At 50.1% G+C, this 16,195-nt stretch overlaps 6 protein-coding genes across 6 annotated transcripts; 4 read left to right on the top strand and 2 right to left on the bottom strand.

Moving 5' to 3' along the window:
• Positions 1 to 145: 145 nt before the first annotated feature.
• Positions 146 to 983, bottom strand: NECHADRAFT_87986 (uncharacterized protein; the record flags this gene model as incomplete). The annotated part of the gene is made up of 5 exons (XM_003041343.1): positions 146 to 397; positions 449 to 610; positions 645 to 758; positions 819 to 924; positions 961 to 983. 5 exons carry the CDS (start codon positions 981 to 983, stop codon positions 146 to 148), a joined length of 657 nt encoding a protein of 218 aa, XP_003041389.1.
• A 2,109-nt stretch (positions 984 to 3,092) lies between these two features.
• Positions 3,093 to 5,659, top strand: NECHADRAFT_87985 (uncharacterized protein; the record flags this gene model as incomplete). The annotated part of the gene is made up of 2 exons (XM_003041384.1): positions 3,093 to 3,354; positions 3,414 to 5,659. The coding sequence occupies 2 exons, from the start codon at positions 3,093 to 3,095 to the stop codon at positions 5,657 to 5,659; spliced, it is 2,508 nt and encodes an 835-aa protein (XP_003041430.1).
• An 847-nt stretch (positions 5,660 to 6,506) lies between these two features.
• Positions 6,507 to 8,138, top strand: NECHADRAFT_87984 (uncharacterized protein; the record flags this gene model as incomplete). Its single annotated transcript, XM_003041383.1, has 5 exons — positions 6,507 to 6,696; positions 6,756 to 6,901; positions 6,947 to 7,499; positions 7,556 to 7,611; positions 7,713 to 8,138. The coding sequence occupies 5 exons, from the start codon at positions 6,507 to 6,509 to the stop codon at positions 8,136 to 8,138; spliced, it is 1,371 nt and encodes a 456-aa protein (XP_003041429.1).
• A 188-nt stretch (positions 8,139 to 8,326) lies between these two features.
• Positions 8,327 to 8,893, bottom strand: NECHADRAFT_18558 (uncharacterized protein; the record flags this gene model as incomplete). The annotated part of the gene is made up of 1 exon (XM_003041342.1): positions 8,327 to 8,893. A coding segment is annotated over one exon (567 nt), but the record flags the coding sequence as incomplete, so codon positions are not given.
• A 3,546-nt stretch (positions 8,894 to 12,439) lies between these two features.
• On the top strand, positions 12,440 to 12,906 carry NECHADRAFT_87982 (uncharacterized protein; the record flags this gene model as incomplete). The annotated part of the gene is made up of 2 exons (XM_003041382.1): positions 12,440 to 12,461; positions 12,509 to 12,906. 2 exons carry the CDS (start codon positions 12,440 to 12,442, stop codon positions 12,904 to 12,906), a joined length of 420 nt encoding a protein of 139 aa, XP_003041428.1.
• Positions 12,907 to 13,337: 431 nt separating this feature from the next.
• On the top strand, positions 13,338 to 14,257 carry NECHADRAFT_64789 (uncharacterized protein; the record flags this gene model as incomplete). The annotated part of the gene is made up of 1 exon (XM_003041381.1): positions 13,338 to 14,257. The coding sequence occupies one exon, from the start codon at positions 13,338 to 13,340 to the stop codon at positions 14,148 to 14,150; it is 813 nt and encodes a 270-aa protein (XP_003041427.1). The 3' UTR covers positions 14,151 to 14,257.
• Positions 14,258 to 16,195: the final 1,938 nt, after the last annotated feature.

Raw genomic sequence — 16,195 nt, 5'->3', positions numbered from 1 at the left:
ATAAACACCGATGCTAGGCCAAGACTAAATGCCGGCCTCGATTGAATACCGACGACATCTCATATCTTGGTAAGCTCTAACACCATTATTCTCATCCCAGCCTGAGAGAAGTAGTTAGCAGAAAGTCAAGCATAGGAGGTTCGGCCTACGTAGAGTATTCCCATGGCATCTGGAACGCGTTCCGCCATCGCACGCTGTAGTCCTCCACGGGGTTGAGGACGTCCATGTCCTTGCGGCCATTGAGCTCCGTCTTGCAGCCCTTGCGCCACTGGACACGGTAGCGCACCTTGTGGTTATAGTCGTCTTTCCCCAGCTTTTGGTCGTTGAAGCCGTCGGTGACGCGCTTGTCGATGTTGCCGAACCAGTCGTCGCACACGACTGGCGGCTCCGTCGCCCACTACTTCTCGATCTTGACGTGGCCGGGGAAGTCGCTCTCCTTGTTGCAGACGGGCGGCGTGTCGATGAGGATTAGCTCGGGTGCTAGGTCGTCCTCGGCGCAGCTGTTGAGCCAGGCGACGATGGCTCCCGCCTTGGGGTACTGGTTGAGCCAGACGCGGACGGCGTCGTCGACGGATTGTGTCCAGACGTAGTCAGCCAGGCCGTCACTTCTCTAGCCTCTCACGGCCAGATAGTCTCGCATATACCCATTGACGTCGTAGAACTGGATCTTCGTCCTTAGCGACGTCCTTGAGGCTGTTCCAGTAGAGGTCCATCCTTCCGCTCTTGGCGTCGACGTTGAAGTAGTCGGAGATCCATTTCTACTCAACATATTCAGTATTACCCTCGAATAAACGACACTTGGTGTTCTATTCACATACCCGTCGACCTGTTGCTACGCCCGAGGGGAAGGAGAGGACCTTGCCGCTATTGACGGGCTCCCAGAGCCAGCCGTTGACGTCGTTCTTATTCGTGCCCTTGTTGAGGCTGGAATCTGATAAGTTTCTTCATGTTGTGCCACACCTGGAGACCGCTATATCGTCCATGTATGAATAGTCATCCTTGCCGTCACTGAAAGGCAAAGATTAGTTAGTACGAGACACGGCTCAGGGGAAGAGAAGCCGTGCCCGTCCAGGTCAACGAGCCTGATCCGCCTGTAGTCGTTGTGAATACCGTCGGCGATGGTCTTTTCCGGACCTTGGTGGATGAAGACGGGGACGCCCTCGTTGTGTGTCCGCTGGTTGGTAATGCTTAATGCGTTACCTGTGTTATTTCCGTTGGGTTGCTCAGAAGTCTACCCCCACCCCCTTCTTTGAGCCCTTGACCAAGCTTAATGCGTTACCCCTCTTTTTGGTTGGAAGTAGACTCATGGCATAGCCGCTTTATTGCCGCACTAGGGCGCTTTAGGCAGTAGCCTGAACGTAACATGGCTGCATTTAAACCGCCAATGGACATTGCCTTGACACGTAAGTCGTGTCCTTGGCAATCCGCTGATTCCACTAGCCGCATGGTTCGAACAGGGGGTTATCAGGTGATGACCGGCGCAGCTGATTCTTCGGCAGATGGGAGGAGAGATCAGCATTGAAATGCCGATCAAGGGATGCATGATATGACCGTTGTTACGTTCCCATGACGTAATCAGTACGATCCACATTACAGTACAATGCCCTTCTTATCCAGGTGATATCTCCAGCTTCAAACCGTATACGAGGTAAAGAATAATCTACTCAAAGAAGTTCTCAATCATCTAATTCCCAGTCTCGCATTCCTCCAACTCTGGCGTAAGCAGTGTGCAATAGTAATACCAGACTTTATTTCATGGTCTTTGGACAGAAGAGTAGGAATTTGAGGTCACAATGGTTGTCATCGAAAACATGACCCAGTTGGGGGTGCCAGCCAGAGTTTATAGTTGACATGTGGGTTGCAGGCTGCCGTGCGAGAACGGTCGAGACTGATTGTAGATACGTCATTGCTCGGTTGAGCGGGGAAACCTTCCATACCTTCCCATGTGCTACCCATGCACTCACTCCTCTGAACAATCCTCTCTTATCTACTCCAGCCATAGTGTCTCGACTTTCCTGCCCTGCCCCGCCCTGCTCTTCTACTCATCCCAACTTGCATATTATTTTGCGAGTATGGGTTCACCGAAAGATACTGAAACCCCTACAGAGAAGGGCAAGCGTGCCCACCATTTATATGGCATCTCACCAAAGAAGCCAAAGGCACCAAATCTTCTACATGGTCAATTAGAGGTACTGATAATCCTATAAATTCACAAGCCAGGCTAACCTGGCTACCAATGCAAGGAAAGAAAGTACTTCGATTCAGGCGACTTTGCGCTCTCACGGGCTCGGACGTCTTCGGACATCGGCACTGTCACTACCGGCATGGAACATCCCCTCAGGGAGAACATATCCCATCCGTTAGCTCCCGTTCCAAGCTCCAGTAACGTGGGGGACTGCGCCAATCAAGATTCTCGCGATGAAATAGGGACTGGCGAGCCGAGATCTGATAGCCACCTTAAAGAGGAGATCGCTTCTGAAAGTCAGCACAAACCTGGAGGTACGAAGCCGGAGAGCAGTAAATAGATGTCTTGTCATTCTACTCAAGCTGTGGAAATTCCATATTCGAGCAGTCTAAAACATATTTTTCTAGTTCTCATTGGCTATGTACTTCTTTGTCCATAACCGCGTGCCCGCAATTCTGTTGGTGGTGGTTTTTGGCTTCATCATACACTTGCGGTTCCAAGCTTCGCCCATGCTCCACGTGATTTCCATCTGGTTCGTAGCCCCGCACACTCCTGGCCGCCTTTTGCTGCCCACATCTTTCGCCTTTCAACCAACTTTAGCAGAGCCTGGCTCATGAAGTAGCATTCCGGCGCAGCTCTGCCACCTTTTTGGAAATTCCCCCGCGGACCTGGGCTCTTGGATTCGACAGCTCCCCCATATATCTAAAAGCTTTACCATACTCGCTCGCCGCGGGTCGTCTATCCCATGAAACGCATTCCCCGAGGCGCCATTTGCGTAACTTATCCATTCAATTTGCTCCATGTCAAGTTAGATGGGCTCTGACACACATTACAGTCAAAGAGGAATATTGCTGAATCTGCACACGTCCATTAGATCCTTGTTCAACTTGACGCACGCTTCCAGAAAATGGCCCCTGATCAAAATAGCTCACATGGAACCCAGCTGCCGGCAGCCGATCATTCTCTTAATTTCCCTGACAAATATAATCTTCCTTCACGCTGTCGGTTGGTTCACCCCCGAGCTAATACCCGCCAAACGCCGCCAAACGCGGACATCGAAGTATCCTCCTCCAACAAGAGCCATGAGACTAAACAAAGCGACCCGCAGGAATGGTTTGACCACGCGAACCAGAATCCGGTGGCTGCTATCGATAACAATACCATGGACGGTATGAACTACCTCTATTGATGAAGAAATATCTCGAAAAATACTAATGCAAGGTTACAGTTGACCCCCCCTTCTTCCAGAAAGAATCTGATTCGTCGAATTCAGAGACTCCATGCTCCTATAAACAATACAAGCTCGGTCCTCCGGAACCTAGTCCTGCGAATAGCAGCAGTATTGATAGCTACCGCAGTATCATCGACGACCTGACAATCGAGATTCAACAGCTGAGGGAGGAACTAAAGTCCTACAAGCAAATCGGTCCGCATAGGCTTCGTAAAGACATGCTGTTTGAGACCAAGATTCATGGGCTGCACGAACAGAAGAAGAGAGAGCTTGAGGCTGTTCTGAGAGACTTTGCCGCCAATCTCGATGTATCCCCAGATATTCTATCGCTGCGGGCGAAAAAGGCATCGTTCCACAAACGCGATCACGTATACCTCGGATCCAGAGCCCAGCTAAGTCATACCTCATCCTCCCCAGGATCCAACCGCAGCCGTCCCACCATGGGTTCAGCCGAATCACCAACTCAAAAGATGGAGACCTTTCTCACAGACATTCCCGATGGGCTCTACCCGCAAGACGTGATCATGACCGACAAGGAGCGGAAAGATCTCGTTGTTCACCGCCTGGAACAACTCTTCACTGGGAACATCAGCGGTCGTCTCAAACTAAAAAAGCCGCCTATGCGGCCGGGTGGCAGCTTTGTTGTTGGAACGGACACACAGACGACGAGGTCATCAACAGCCTACGAAGCGCTTACTCTTGGAAGCGAGCCTGCCCGGGAGGCAAATATCCTCTCCTTGGAGCAAGGATCTCAGCTCCTGGGCAATAGGAGTTGTTCAGGGGCCCATGGGTTGCCTTCTAATCCAACAGAGGATCACATGGACACCGGAGGTTCTGATACCGACCTGGCTCCCCCAGTGCCGCATCTACCGGAGCAACGACCCACGCAAGCCCGTGATTTAGACCCCGATAGGACTCAGATTCCATCTGAGAACATGAAATACATCCGGCATTTAGGTCTAATGCCACCCGAGTTGTTGCCCCAACAGCCCAGCATCCAGGACGCCCATCCTGACGCCCAGGGCTGGGTGTACTTGAACCTACTGTGCAACATGGCCCAGATTCACATGATTAGCGTAACACCGAACCTCGTTCGTTCTGCCGTCTCAGAGCTCAGTACCAAATTTCAGTTGTCTCCTGACGGGAGCAAAATTCGATGGCGTGGATTCGAAGGTACCAATTTCAGTAGCGACAAGTCCGGTTATAATCTACTGAGAAGTCCTTCTATCGACAACCTCGACGGTTCGGAGAAGAAACACAGGCGCCATAAGACTGGTCATTCCAGTGACGATGAGCTCCAATGCGGCAGCTCAAGTAAGGATGTGCCTCAATTGGCCCCGCAGCTCTGCGTTCCATTTGAGAGCTTCCAGTACAAGCCACTCTTCCTTCAGCAGGACTCATCCGGTGGGTACAGTTCACTGGAAGGGACACATGTTTCTTTGGAACCTGCGGAAGGCGGCAATCCTTGCAAATCAAGCTGCGGCCCGAATAGCTTCGGGAGGCCGACTCACAAAAAGCAACGCCACGGAGGTGTTGCCATCTTTTACACCGGCGCACCATTTTATACCGACCTGTCTGGTGATCCGAGTGATGTGTCGGCGACCGCTCACACGCTCCTAAGTGGCCAAACCCAAAAGGATCCTCAGGAGTCATCAGAATTCGCTCGGTCTCCTCAAATAACAATGTCTGGATCCTTCATCAACTACAACCCTTTGACTGATAGAGGCCAAGCCCTACATCAGCAGTGTTCAGACATGAACGAGGACAATGATGGAGCTCGGGGTCTAACAAGCGACGAAGGTGAGCACTTGAGTGATATCGGGCTTGATTTAATTTGGAACAACGATCGGCAGCACATAGAGTATCAAACCTTGGAACCTTGTGGGCTTGGCGGCGTTCTCCCGGAAGACCACTTTGTGGTGGTTGTTGATACTAAGCGGCCTAAGCAAGATATCCTCCTATCGACTTCCAAGTGTCAAAGTGGGAGATCAATCGACAGCACAGAAGGGACATTTTCTCAACCAGCGACGATGCCAGCCTCTTGTCTCGGCCAAAGCTCAAAGAGAAAGTCAAACGAAGAACCTCGGCCCGTCGAGATTGAGTATCTATCAGAGCGCACCGAGAGGCTGGCACCAGCCTCACTGCCGTCTCCTGCCACTTTCTTCCCACCGTTTAGCAACGATGACTCTACGTCCGACCAAGATGACGACGAGCCTTCAGAGATGGACCATATCAGATCGTGACGGAAGTATATGAGCCAATAGGCGAATCCAGATTATTCAGATAGCTGTCCAATATGGTGTCAATGTCAGCAGTGAGGTTGAGGATAGTTAGTTAAATTCCAAAAAAAATAGCACTTAATAGGCAGGCTAGTTCATACCCTGTCTTTAGTATCACTAGGTAGTGGCAAATACCTATCGCCCCCTCTTTCCCCTCAGGTAAGGCGTGACAACATCTCCATTGTGAAGATGCCCTTTGAAGGTGACAGGGAAAGAAAACGGGTTTGGTAGGCAATAGCATCTCGAGACTGATCTAATAAGGTAGATAGATATACAATTGCTTGTCGTAAATAACTGCCGTGCTTCCAGAGATGGACTAGCATAGCCACATTGCTTGATCGACCAACAGTCTTGGCAACGTCAGAGAGTGATTGCTAATGGCCTGTCTGTCGACAATTCTGGCTCCTTCTAATCACTCTCATACTTCCGTGCTCAGGAGCAACCACTCACGTCTTCAATCCCTTTTCCATTGATTGCAGAGGACCGTTTCAACATGTCATGGACAACTACCAACACTGGTGCTGGAACCAACAAGCCTCGTATACACCCCTGCGTCCCTGTCTAAGTGTTCCTCTTCACCAGAAGGCGGCTTAAGTATTACAACGTTCCCAATAACAAGGTCATGAACGTCAAGGCTCTTGGGGCCAAGGGCGATGGAAAGACTGACGACACTGCTGTTCTTAACTCGATCCTAGATGGGGATGCCAACACATCTTCTATTGCCTCCTTCCCCTATGGCGTGTACATCATCAAGGACACACTACGTATTCCCATGGGCTCTAGAATTATTGGTCAAGCATAGTCGCAAATCATGACCACCGGGTCCGGGTTTGAGGATGAGCGTAATCCGCACATGGCCGTGCAGGTTGGACGGCCAGGAGACGCGCCAAGCATTATTGAGATCCAAGACATGCTCTTTACTGTCTCTGGACCAACAGCAGGAGCCATTCTCATGCAGTGGAACGCCCAAGAAGCGACCAAAGGATCTATGGGAATGTGGGGTGAGCTTTCTCCAGGATATTAAGCAACCAGCAAACAATAACTAACCGTCACGATGCAGATTCCCATTTCCGGGTTGGAGGCGCCGCTGGATCCAACTTGCAGATCCCAGATTATACAAAGAGCACAGGTTCTGTTGACCCCAAATGCAAAGCGGCATCCATGCTTCTTCACTTGACGTCGGGCTCGACGGCCTACCTTGAGAATGTCTGGGGATAGGTCGCAGACCACGACATTGACGATCCAAAACAGACCCAGATAAGTGTGTACGCAGCAAGAGGCATCTTAATCGAGAGCCAGCGAGCTTGGCTATGGGCGACTTCATCCGAGCACAGCACCCTGTACCAATACCAGCTTACTAGAGCTAAGAACATCCTCATGGGCATGATCGAGACCGAGCCACCTTACTATCAGCCTGTACCCAGAGCCCCTTCGCGTTTCCGCATCGGCCACTTCCCCGACGACCCCTCTTTTCAAGACTGCAAGACTGATCGCGTGGGTTGCTACAGCTCTTGGGCGCTACGCATCATAGATTCTTCTGCCATCTACGTACTGGGTGCAGGGCTTTACTCGTGGTTCTCCGACTATGATCAAAAATGTGTCGAAGAGGACAATGAGGCTCTTACTGAGTCCATATGCGGCAAGTCCTGTGGCAAGTCTCTCGCAGATTGGTTCAACGGCGTCGAGGCATGGTGCCAGGGGTACAACATTTCTCGGCAGCTGCCCACGACACGGGGAGGACGCATGTGGGCTGGAGTGAATGAGACATGCGTCAAGGATAGCAAGACGGGAGAGTACTGCAATGGTAAGTGACGAGATGGCAAGCTTGCTTCTGAAGCGTCTCCTAACGCGTGCATACAGACATCATTGACAAGTTCACCGAGGTGGATAGAATCGACGAAATGCCTCGTTCCGAAGTGTGCTCCGAGTGTTACATAAATAAACTCGCCATGATGCAGAGCAGTTCATACTTGGTCTACGATGAATGGTTCCAGGATGATCTGAAGCTCGTGTACAGGACATGCGGCAAACATCCGACAACATTTACCGCGCTAGTAAAGGCGAAAGTACCTGCGAGAAGGTTGCCTTGAAAAACAACCTTGCTCCTGCCGCCTTGTACAACCTCAACTCGGCCATCCATGATTGCGGCAGTATTCCTGCTGGTACTGAGCTCTGTCTCCCCCTCGCATGCGCCAGACTCGTCAAGTACTCACAAAAGAGTAACTGCACCGCCATCGAGAAGAACGAGGGCTTGAGTCCCGGCAGCTTGCGGAGACTCAACCCCTGGATCAACCGCGAATGCAGCAACCTAAACTCTGGGGGAAATTCTTTTGGCCGGATCCTCTGCGCAGAACCTCAAGATGGAGAGATGCCTCAATTCGGAGCCGGCGATGACACTGTCATGACGCTTCTCAACAAAGGCCATCATCTTAGCCATCATTGACATGTTTGAAAATGCCTTGTTTGTCTGTGTATTCAAGACGCCGTTCAAAACTGTTGGTAGGCAAACATTCTCTAATGAACAATTGTGCCAAAAACTATCCTCTTCGCTACCATACCCAACATTCCGTCCCCTTAGGCAGAGGAAACTCAACAACGCCAACCATACCAGTTCCGAATCCTCTCCGTCTCGCCCTCCACTCCTATCTCAGTAATATCCATATCAGGCCAATCACAAGCAAATGACCACAACTGCCCGCGAATACCAACTCGCATCCAGAGCCTATCTTCCCCTTCTTCATTCTCATGCGAGAACTCAGTCACGACCTTGACATAAAGATCATACTGGGCGCGGTCAAAGGACTTTTTGTCCCTGTTTACTTGAAGGAAGTGGTCGATACCCTGCTGGTCTAGCATAATACAGACGCAAAATCGCCCCATTTTGATGACGGGTTGTGGTGGCTGCAGATGATGCTCAGTGACCCAGGCATCAAAGCGTCTGCCCACTTCATCTGGGCTTGCTCCATCCAACGACGCGGCATCTTGTATGATATCACAGTAGAATCGTCGGGCAAGTTCCTCATTGGGGCGAGGATCGAAGGGCTCTTGGCCAGGCTCACGGCGGCTTCGCAGGTCATCGAAGACGTACTGGCGTGCGAGCTGGTTGAGTTCCTCGATAACTCTAGGAAACGTCTCATCCGACTCGGGCGTATAGACGGTGCGGAAGATGGTGAAGCCCCAGGTGAACCGGCGGTCGTGCCAGCGCGACCGCTGGTTCAGATCCCTGAGCGTCTTGCGCACCCACCTCTGGCCTTCATGACGTACGAGAAAATGAGGAGGAGTGTTCGGAGGGGGTGAGAAATCAAGTAAAGATTCAGGAACGGGGCCAAAGTCTTCCATGACGATTCGGTATGATAGTGTGAGTGCGGTGAGTGCGAATTGAGAGGGATGGTGAGAGGGTGGTGACTTTGTGTTGGCCTTACAAGAGGCAAAGTGGCTTATTTAACACCCGAGCCGCCTATACGATGAGTTGACAGTCGGGGTTTGATTAACGGAGAGAGACCCCGCTTTCAGCAACGAATGTGGTCTGAGATATCTGTCCAGGGAAGAGGTTGGCTCGTGAGGGCAGCCAACAGGGAATTATAGTGCCAAGCTCAAGCAGGCGAACGAGCCACCGTTATTAATAACCTGAGTACTCATTTGGGAAATGAATAATATCCATGAGAGATAAATTGTGTTCGCCCAAATAGGGTAAGTTAGATCGGCAGCGCCGGAACATAGCACATTTACTCATAATAGTAATTATGATCTCGAACAATATGCATGATGTTGTCAGGACTGTTCAATCCAATCAATACTCTAGCCAGTAACCCTATATTGTGATGGCCTTAAGGGGTCCACTGCACGATCTACTCAAGTATTCTAATCGAGAACGGGGCCCATTCGCAAGCATGAGTTGCAGAGAACGTCTGCCATGATGCTTTCTCTTGTCATGGTCTTTCTACATCAACATTCAAAATCATGTCCTCTCAACCCTCCAGAACCTCTCTGGCTACGCAGAGAATCACTCAGAGACAGTTGCAAAGACTAGAGACCCTGAACTTGCATTATGGCTTTTCGCATTCAGTCATCATCTGCATCCGCTGTGGGTATGCCTTAAAGACCAACGATAATCGTGTTGGACGCCATCTCGGGGAGAAATACGGCATTCCAAAGCCAGATGGCCGTAATATCAACTCCCTTGTTCAGTCTCTGCGTCTTGCCGACCCCGATACCCTTTCTCCATGCCCTGATGGGTCTCCACCACATCCACATCTGGCGTTGCAACGCGGTTTAAGATGTAAGCACTGCATCGTACGGTCCAGAAGTTACGAACCACTATCGCAGCATCTAAAGAAGTCGCATAGAAAGGAAATCTCCAGGACAGGTACAAGAGGAAAGCACTAGCTCCGAGATCATATCGAAGACAACTTCACCTTCCAGAGCTAGGAAGCGAACGACATTCTCCGGTCCTAGGTTATGCGTACAAATGATCAGCAGACGCAACAGGGGACTTCAGCAAAGCGCTTATTTCTACAAGTAGCGCCTAACTCGATCCGGGACTTTGCAGGGTAAAGTACTTTCATGGGACGGAAATTCGTATCTATCCATAACCAGTTTTCATGGCCTCGCTCGAGAGGCCTTAAAACAGGCGACCAGGCAGAGCCAACGGTTGATGTTCCTGACGCAACTGGATGGTGGACAAGGAGCTCGTATATCAGAGTTGCCGACTATAACATACTATAACACACCTTCACGGCTTAGGGGTATTACCTTCTACGGGGGAAGAATGCCTTTGATTACTCGACACCATAAAGCGTGCCTAACCACTAATAAGGAGTTTCAAGTTGCAAGATTCATCTCCCCACCAGTCGCACTGCTAATATAACGATACCTCGTGTACATACGGCCTATTATATACGCGATCCTGCGCGAATACTTCCATCATAACTTTGCCAACAGTTTGCTGTTTGCACTCGCATCAAGGTGCGGCTCTTGGTCGGCAAAATCTTTACGGAAGACCTCAAACAATTGAGCATGACAGTTCCCAGGATATCGATCTTCGGGCTCAGTTAACCCATAAAGGGCCGGGCCGGGCCGCAACTATAATAAAGAACAGATCTTCAACACATCATAACATCATGACCTGATGTTAACACATTGGGTTCCCGGGATATCATTCAGGGTCGGGACTCAGTTATATCGCCAACTATCCATTGCTATCACGGAGAAACATCTTCGTGGACCTTTAGCAAATTTCAATCGGTTTAATAACGTATCAAACATAGCCGAAGAAACTATCGCGCGTGCATGGCAAAGCGGACATAGGCCAGTACAGCGATATTCTACATATGGGCTTGACGGCGCATTTCCTAATCATCTGCAGCCATCACTACTACAGATTTAAGCCAAGATTTACGCGGAATAACATACATTCTTAAGGATTCAGGAAATTCCTACTCATATTAGAACTAATGGCGATGTCACTATCATCAACGCAGACGTGGTAGCAGCCCCAAACAAATGAGCGAACAATCAGATCCTAGAAAGCGACATTATCGAAGTCCTGACTCGTCGTAGGACAGAATCACTCGAGCAGCGAGTATGACCAATAATCTTGGCGATTGCGGACTTCATCGGGGACAAACCGCCACGCCGCCCCGAACTATCTCAGACGGGACCCAAAATTTCCAGGAGTCACCGGTGGATCAGCCTATCTTTACAGTGGGGCCGTTTGTACATCTGCCAGAGTTCAACTTGATGGCATGCACTAGCTGCAAACATGCGGTTTTAGCCGATGAAGTCGAGACTACAACATAAAGGCCGTGTGATCATACAGGCGGTTAGTAGAACAGTTTCGAGAGCGGACGTGTCCACTACCTATGGAATATACTTTGCGGGCAGCCCATGCGAACGACCGAGTCGACAGGGGTCCGAATATAGAATACGCCAAACGGAGGTATACGGAATATTTTGCACACGGCATAATATTGTTTTTTGTACTATTATATCACAAAGGGTTCCGAAGGGCGGGCTCAGCGAAGGTAATTCACCGGTACCTACGCCGGGAGGTGAGCGAGCTAGTGGTATGGTACCTATGGATTATGCTGGACTTTTAGCAGCAGGTTCAGGGTATAGTAAAGGGGGGTGACCGTTGCAGTGCATTTTTATGGACCGATAAAATCGTAAATCAGACAGACAACAAAGGAGAAAGAGAACGGAGGGAACTACAGGACCAGGAAGAGGAGGACAAGAGAGCTTCGGACCCCCCACCACTTCTCCGAGTCCTTGACCAAGCTTAACTCCGGCAACCTAGATTCTAAATTTTGGTCGGCCAGCCCGGGGTCAGTAACCTATGCCTGAAGGGGTTAGCCTTCCGGACTCTTAGTTCGACATTCCTGCCATGACAGCGCTTTGACTTGGTTGGCTGCAGATGTCTTAACGCAAGGCGGGACAGGGTGGGATCACCCGAGTTGGGCTACGCTTGCCCTGCCACGCCGTCTTGTTCCCCACACCGAGTCTTGCGGAGCCTTCGGTTTTGTACAAGTTCAAGAGGAATCATCTTGGAAAAACAGGTTGTGAACAGAGGCCACTCCCTCTTGCATTAGGACAGGGGCCTTGGTAAGGTTATTTAAGTGGCCAGACCACTCCGACATGTACCAGAATTTCTTCAATCAACTCACCACTTCTACTTTTGCCCTCAACCATATTATCCTGCTTCCCTCAGCTTGTTATCCTGTATCTTCCATCTAGTGATCATCCAACATGACTAGAACTCTACTGACTGGTACGGTTCCCCATCAGTCCGGTTACTTATATTGACTCTGAACCCAGGCGGCTCTGGGTTTGTTGCCGGGCACGTTATCGACGTTCTCTTGCAGCGCGGTCACTCCATCGTGGCCACTGTCCGCTCTCAGGAGAAGGCGCAGGCCATTCGGGCGGCGCACCCAAGTACTCCTTCGGAGAAGCTCGGCTTTGTTGTTATCCCTGACATAGCTGCAAGTGGAGCTTTCCAAGGCCTGGGATCGTACGGCTTGGAAGCTGTGATCCATGTTGCTAGTCCAGTGCGGGAGAAGCTGCCTGAAGAGGGTCATTGGGGGGGCACCCCCAATCCGAACCTCCAATCCTTCGGTTACGACGTATCCAGAGCTGAAGAGATCCTGGGACTGAAATGGACGCCCTATGAAAAGACGGTAGTGGATTCGGTCAAGTCTCTGACTATGAAGCAATGAATTGCCAATTTTGAGGTGGAGTATAGGGTAGTCAGTACTCAATCTGCCAGAGTGATCGCAGCGGGTTTTACAGCGAGACAACTCAAAAATCCACCACATCTTGATATAATTATGTTAAGACTCAATAAACTTTCCAACACGTAGCTTCAAAATAAGGGCAACCTTTAGTCTATAAGGAAAATAATGCATTTCGGATACCTCGGGGGCAATATCAAGGCAATGAGTATAAAACAAACTCTGCCGGCATGGCCGGTGTTTGAACTCCCCGATGAGTGCCGCTGACTAAAGATGATTATCCACCCTATATAAGATTCATCACATCGCCAACCCATCTCGACTCACTATCCATTCACTACCCCTCTTAACTCTTTAAAGCCAGCACAATATTATTATCATCTTACTCTATTTTTGTCAAGCTTTGTTTTTTCAATATGACCTCAAACTTGTCAAGGGAGGAGATTGTGGCCTTATTTAAAACCTTTCTTGATTATCGGAACGCCGCAAACTGGGATGACATCCATGAGCACATCCAGCCAACTGTAGAACTCGAGAATGGCCTACTTCAACGCGATGCCTTCATTGCTCAGTTGCATTCTGCCTCTGACGGCAGACGGCAACAGTCAAAGCTCGGGAACTACGTCGTCGACGTCGACTCCCAGGTGATCGCCGCGGAAGTTTTGAACAGCGACAATGACGAAAATGCCACTGGAAAGAACTTGGGATATAGAGAGATTACCTTCATTTGGTTCGCCGATGGCCTTGTCTCAAAGTTCAAATCCCTGCGAGATGGTCATGCTCAGCCTCTTGAATCAACTCCTACCCAAATCACCCCATCGCAAACGTTATTGTCACTTGACCTGAGAACATACTATCACGACTATATTGCAACCATCAACGCTGGAACGATTGGTCAAAACCCCGAGAAGTTCTTGTCCCCGACAATCATTCATAACAATCGCGCCATTGAAACCCCAGGCTTTGTTGGCTGGATGAATGGTGCCCACAAAGCTGTTCAATCACTTCATTATGAGATAAAGCATCTGGCTGTAGACGGCCAATCTGGCCAGGTTGCGGCTAGCGTGGAGGTCAGTGGGCTTCCAGTTGAGAATTGGTTTGGGGTGGAACCTAACGGAAAGAGAGTTCGGTTTCAAGAGCATGCTATGTACTGGGTTGACAAGGAGCAGATTAACAAGATTATAACCGTGCTTGACTTGGATTCATTCCGAAAGCAACTTCAGGGTTAGGTAGTAACTGGTATATAACACATACAGTATCAAGCAGCACTAGAAGGCCCAATTGCCTGCCTCTGCAAATAGCAGAAGGTATCTTCTGCTTTTGCTTTAGCATAGTGGTCTATTGTGTTACACATATAGGCTATGTGTTCTATGTTACAAGCTCTATCAAACCACATGATGTTGTTAAAGGATGTGATGCCGTCACCTTCGTGAGAACAATCCGCAGCTAGTGATGCATCTCGAAACAAACAGCAACATGTACGGCAGGACAACCAGTCCCAGGAACCGTAATCTCAGCGCGGGTGGAAGGTCTGGAGGCAAAGGTGCTTTGGTTGGCTTTCGCGGGAGCCATCTGATGAGTCAGAAACCGCATTCCACCATCTAGGCTTGCCCCATTGCAATCCCACTAGCGAGTGCCATCCATTTCACTACCTGTACTATGTTGAATACGAGCCTAACTACCATAGATTACCTTGCTTGCTATCACATTCAATCCCTGATGGTCCTCCCGCGCTTGCGATCGCTCGCTCCACGCAACCCGCTGCGATAGTTATTGGTAGAATGAAAGTGAACCTATGTCGAGCTGTCCAGCCGGCTTTCATTTCCTTCTCGATGTCGTCAACATCCCAATCCGTCATGGCACCGCAACCCTCCTCTTCGTCTTTGAGCTTGTCGCCCCTGTCTTCTATCCAGCTATAACCATTTGCAACGATCGTTACTGTGTAGAATAAGGGGACAATAACACCATCTTCCACCAGAAGACAAGAAGCTTCAGGCTTGGGTGCAGGGCCCTGTTCGCAATCCGGAAAGTGACAAGGGAAGTGCGTGCAAACCATGCCATCCACATCGGTGGTGGTGGTTGCATCGTCTTGGCAGTTGGGCATACAGGGGGTCTAGTTTCTACGTCAGTCTCAAACTATCCGACAAAGGGGAGATATACTTACAACACCTTCGAACGCGGTGAACCTGAACGTGTTGTCCTTGATATCCGAGTCTCTAAACTGCAGCTCGACATATGTGCCCTCTGACTCTAATGTTAGCATTGTCTGTAAAAGACAAGGTTATCTCAATCCTACCCGAATCTTCAGGAACCTTCCATTTAATTTCGATATCCCTCCCTCCATCACCACCCCCAATTGAGTCGTCGTCGTCGTTTCCAACCTTCCAAGACTCGACAAGCTCCTTGACATCGTCACTATCGACGGTGAAGTCCCAGTCAGACCCTATTTCGTCTGCCACTGGGATGAAGAACCTAAGGGGTCCCGCATTTGTAGGAACGACAGTTTTGGCCGACGCGGTGTACGTTTCATATCCCGCGCTGCAGATTGGTGTCTCCGCCGGTGTGGTCATTGTTACATGCTCCGTGTTAACCTAGGAAGCGCAGCCTGGATTTTCGACACAAGCCTTCTCGCCACCTGGGCCACCACACTGCGTGTAAGTGGCTGTCGAGGCACAAGAGAAACCGGACGATGAGGGGATGGTCCCAGGAGAACGGGTCAGGGTGGGCATGGCCTCGGTTGTGGTCCCGGACGTCGTCGTTGTCGGTTCACCAAACTTCTCGTCAATTCGAGACTGTGCCGCTTCCGCCATCTCGTGAAGCTCTGCGTCTGTATACTCATCGATATCCCATATCTCCCAGGTCATCATAACTGCAGTCGACGTCTCGATCTCGGTAGTGGCTGTGGTGGCACTGGTTATGGTCTTTGAGACGTCATCGTCCTCAACATCACAGCTGTAAATTGACCTACATTGCGAGACAGTGTCTGTGGCTGTTGTTGACGTAATAGTCCCATCAACAGAGACTCCGTAAGATGTGCTGGTAACGCACATCGTAGCCGTTCGAGTTTCACAATTATCAGGCCTTTCAGAAAACGTTGGGTTTCCGACTGGGTCAACACTGTTGAGACAAGGTTAGCCTTGAAGGCATAATAAAAACACTCATGAGATGGCTTTCATACGTAAACTCTGGCCATGGCATGGGTCCCCTAATGTCGACTTTAATTGGGGCTGTGGGATCAATCTTGATGGGAGGAACGGACCCACTGATGAGGTTA

The sequence above is a fragment of the Fusarium vanettenii genome, assembly GCF_000151355.1.
Source record: "Fusarium vanettenii 77-13-4 chromosome 13 genomic scaffold NECHAsca_47_chr13_1_0, whole genome shotgun sequence".
Lineage (NCBI taxonomy): Eukaryota > Fungi > Ascomycota > Sordariomycetes > Hypocreales > Nectriaceae > Fusarium > Fusarium vanettenii.
This window is presented reverse-complemented; position numbering and strand designations above follow the sequence as displayed.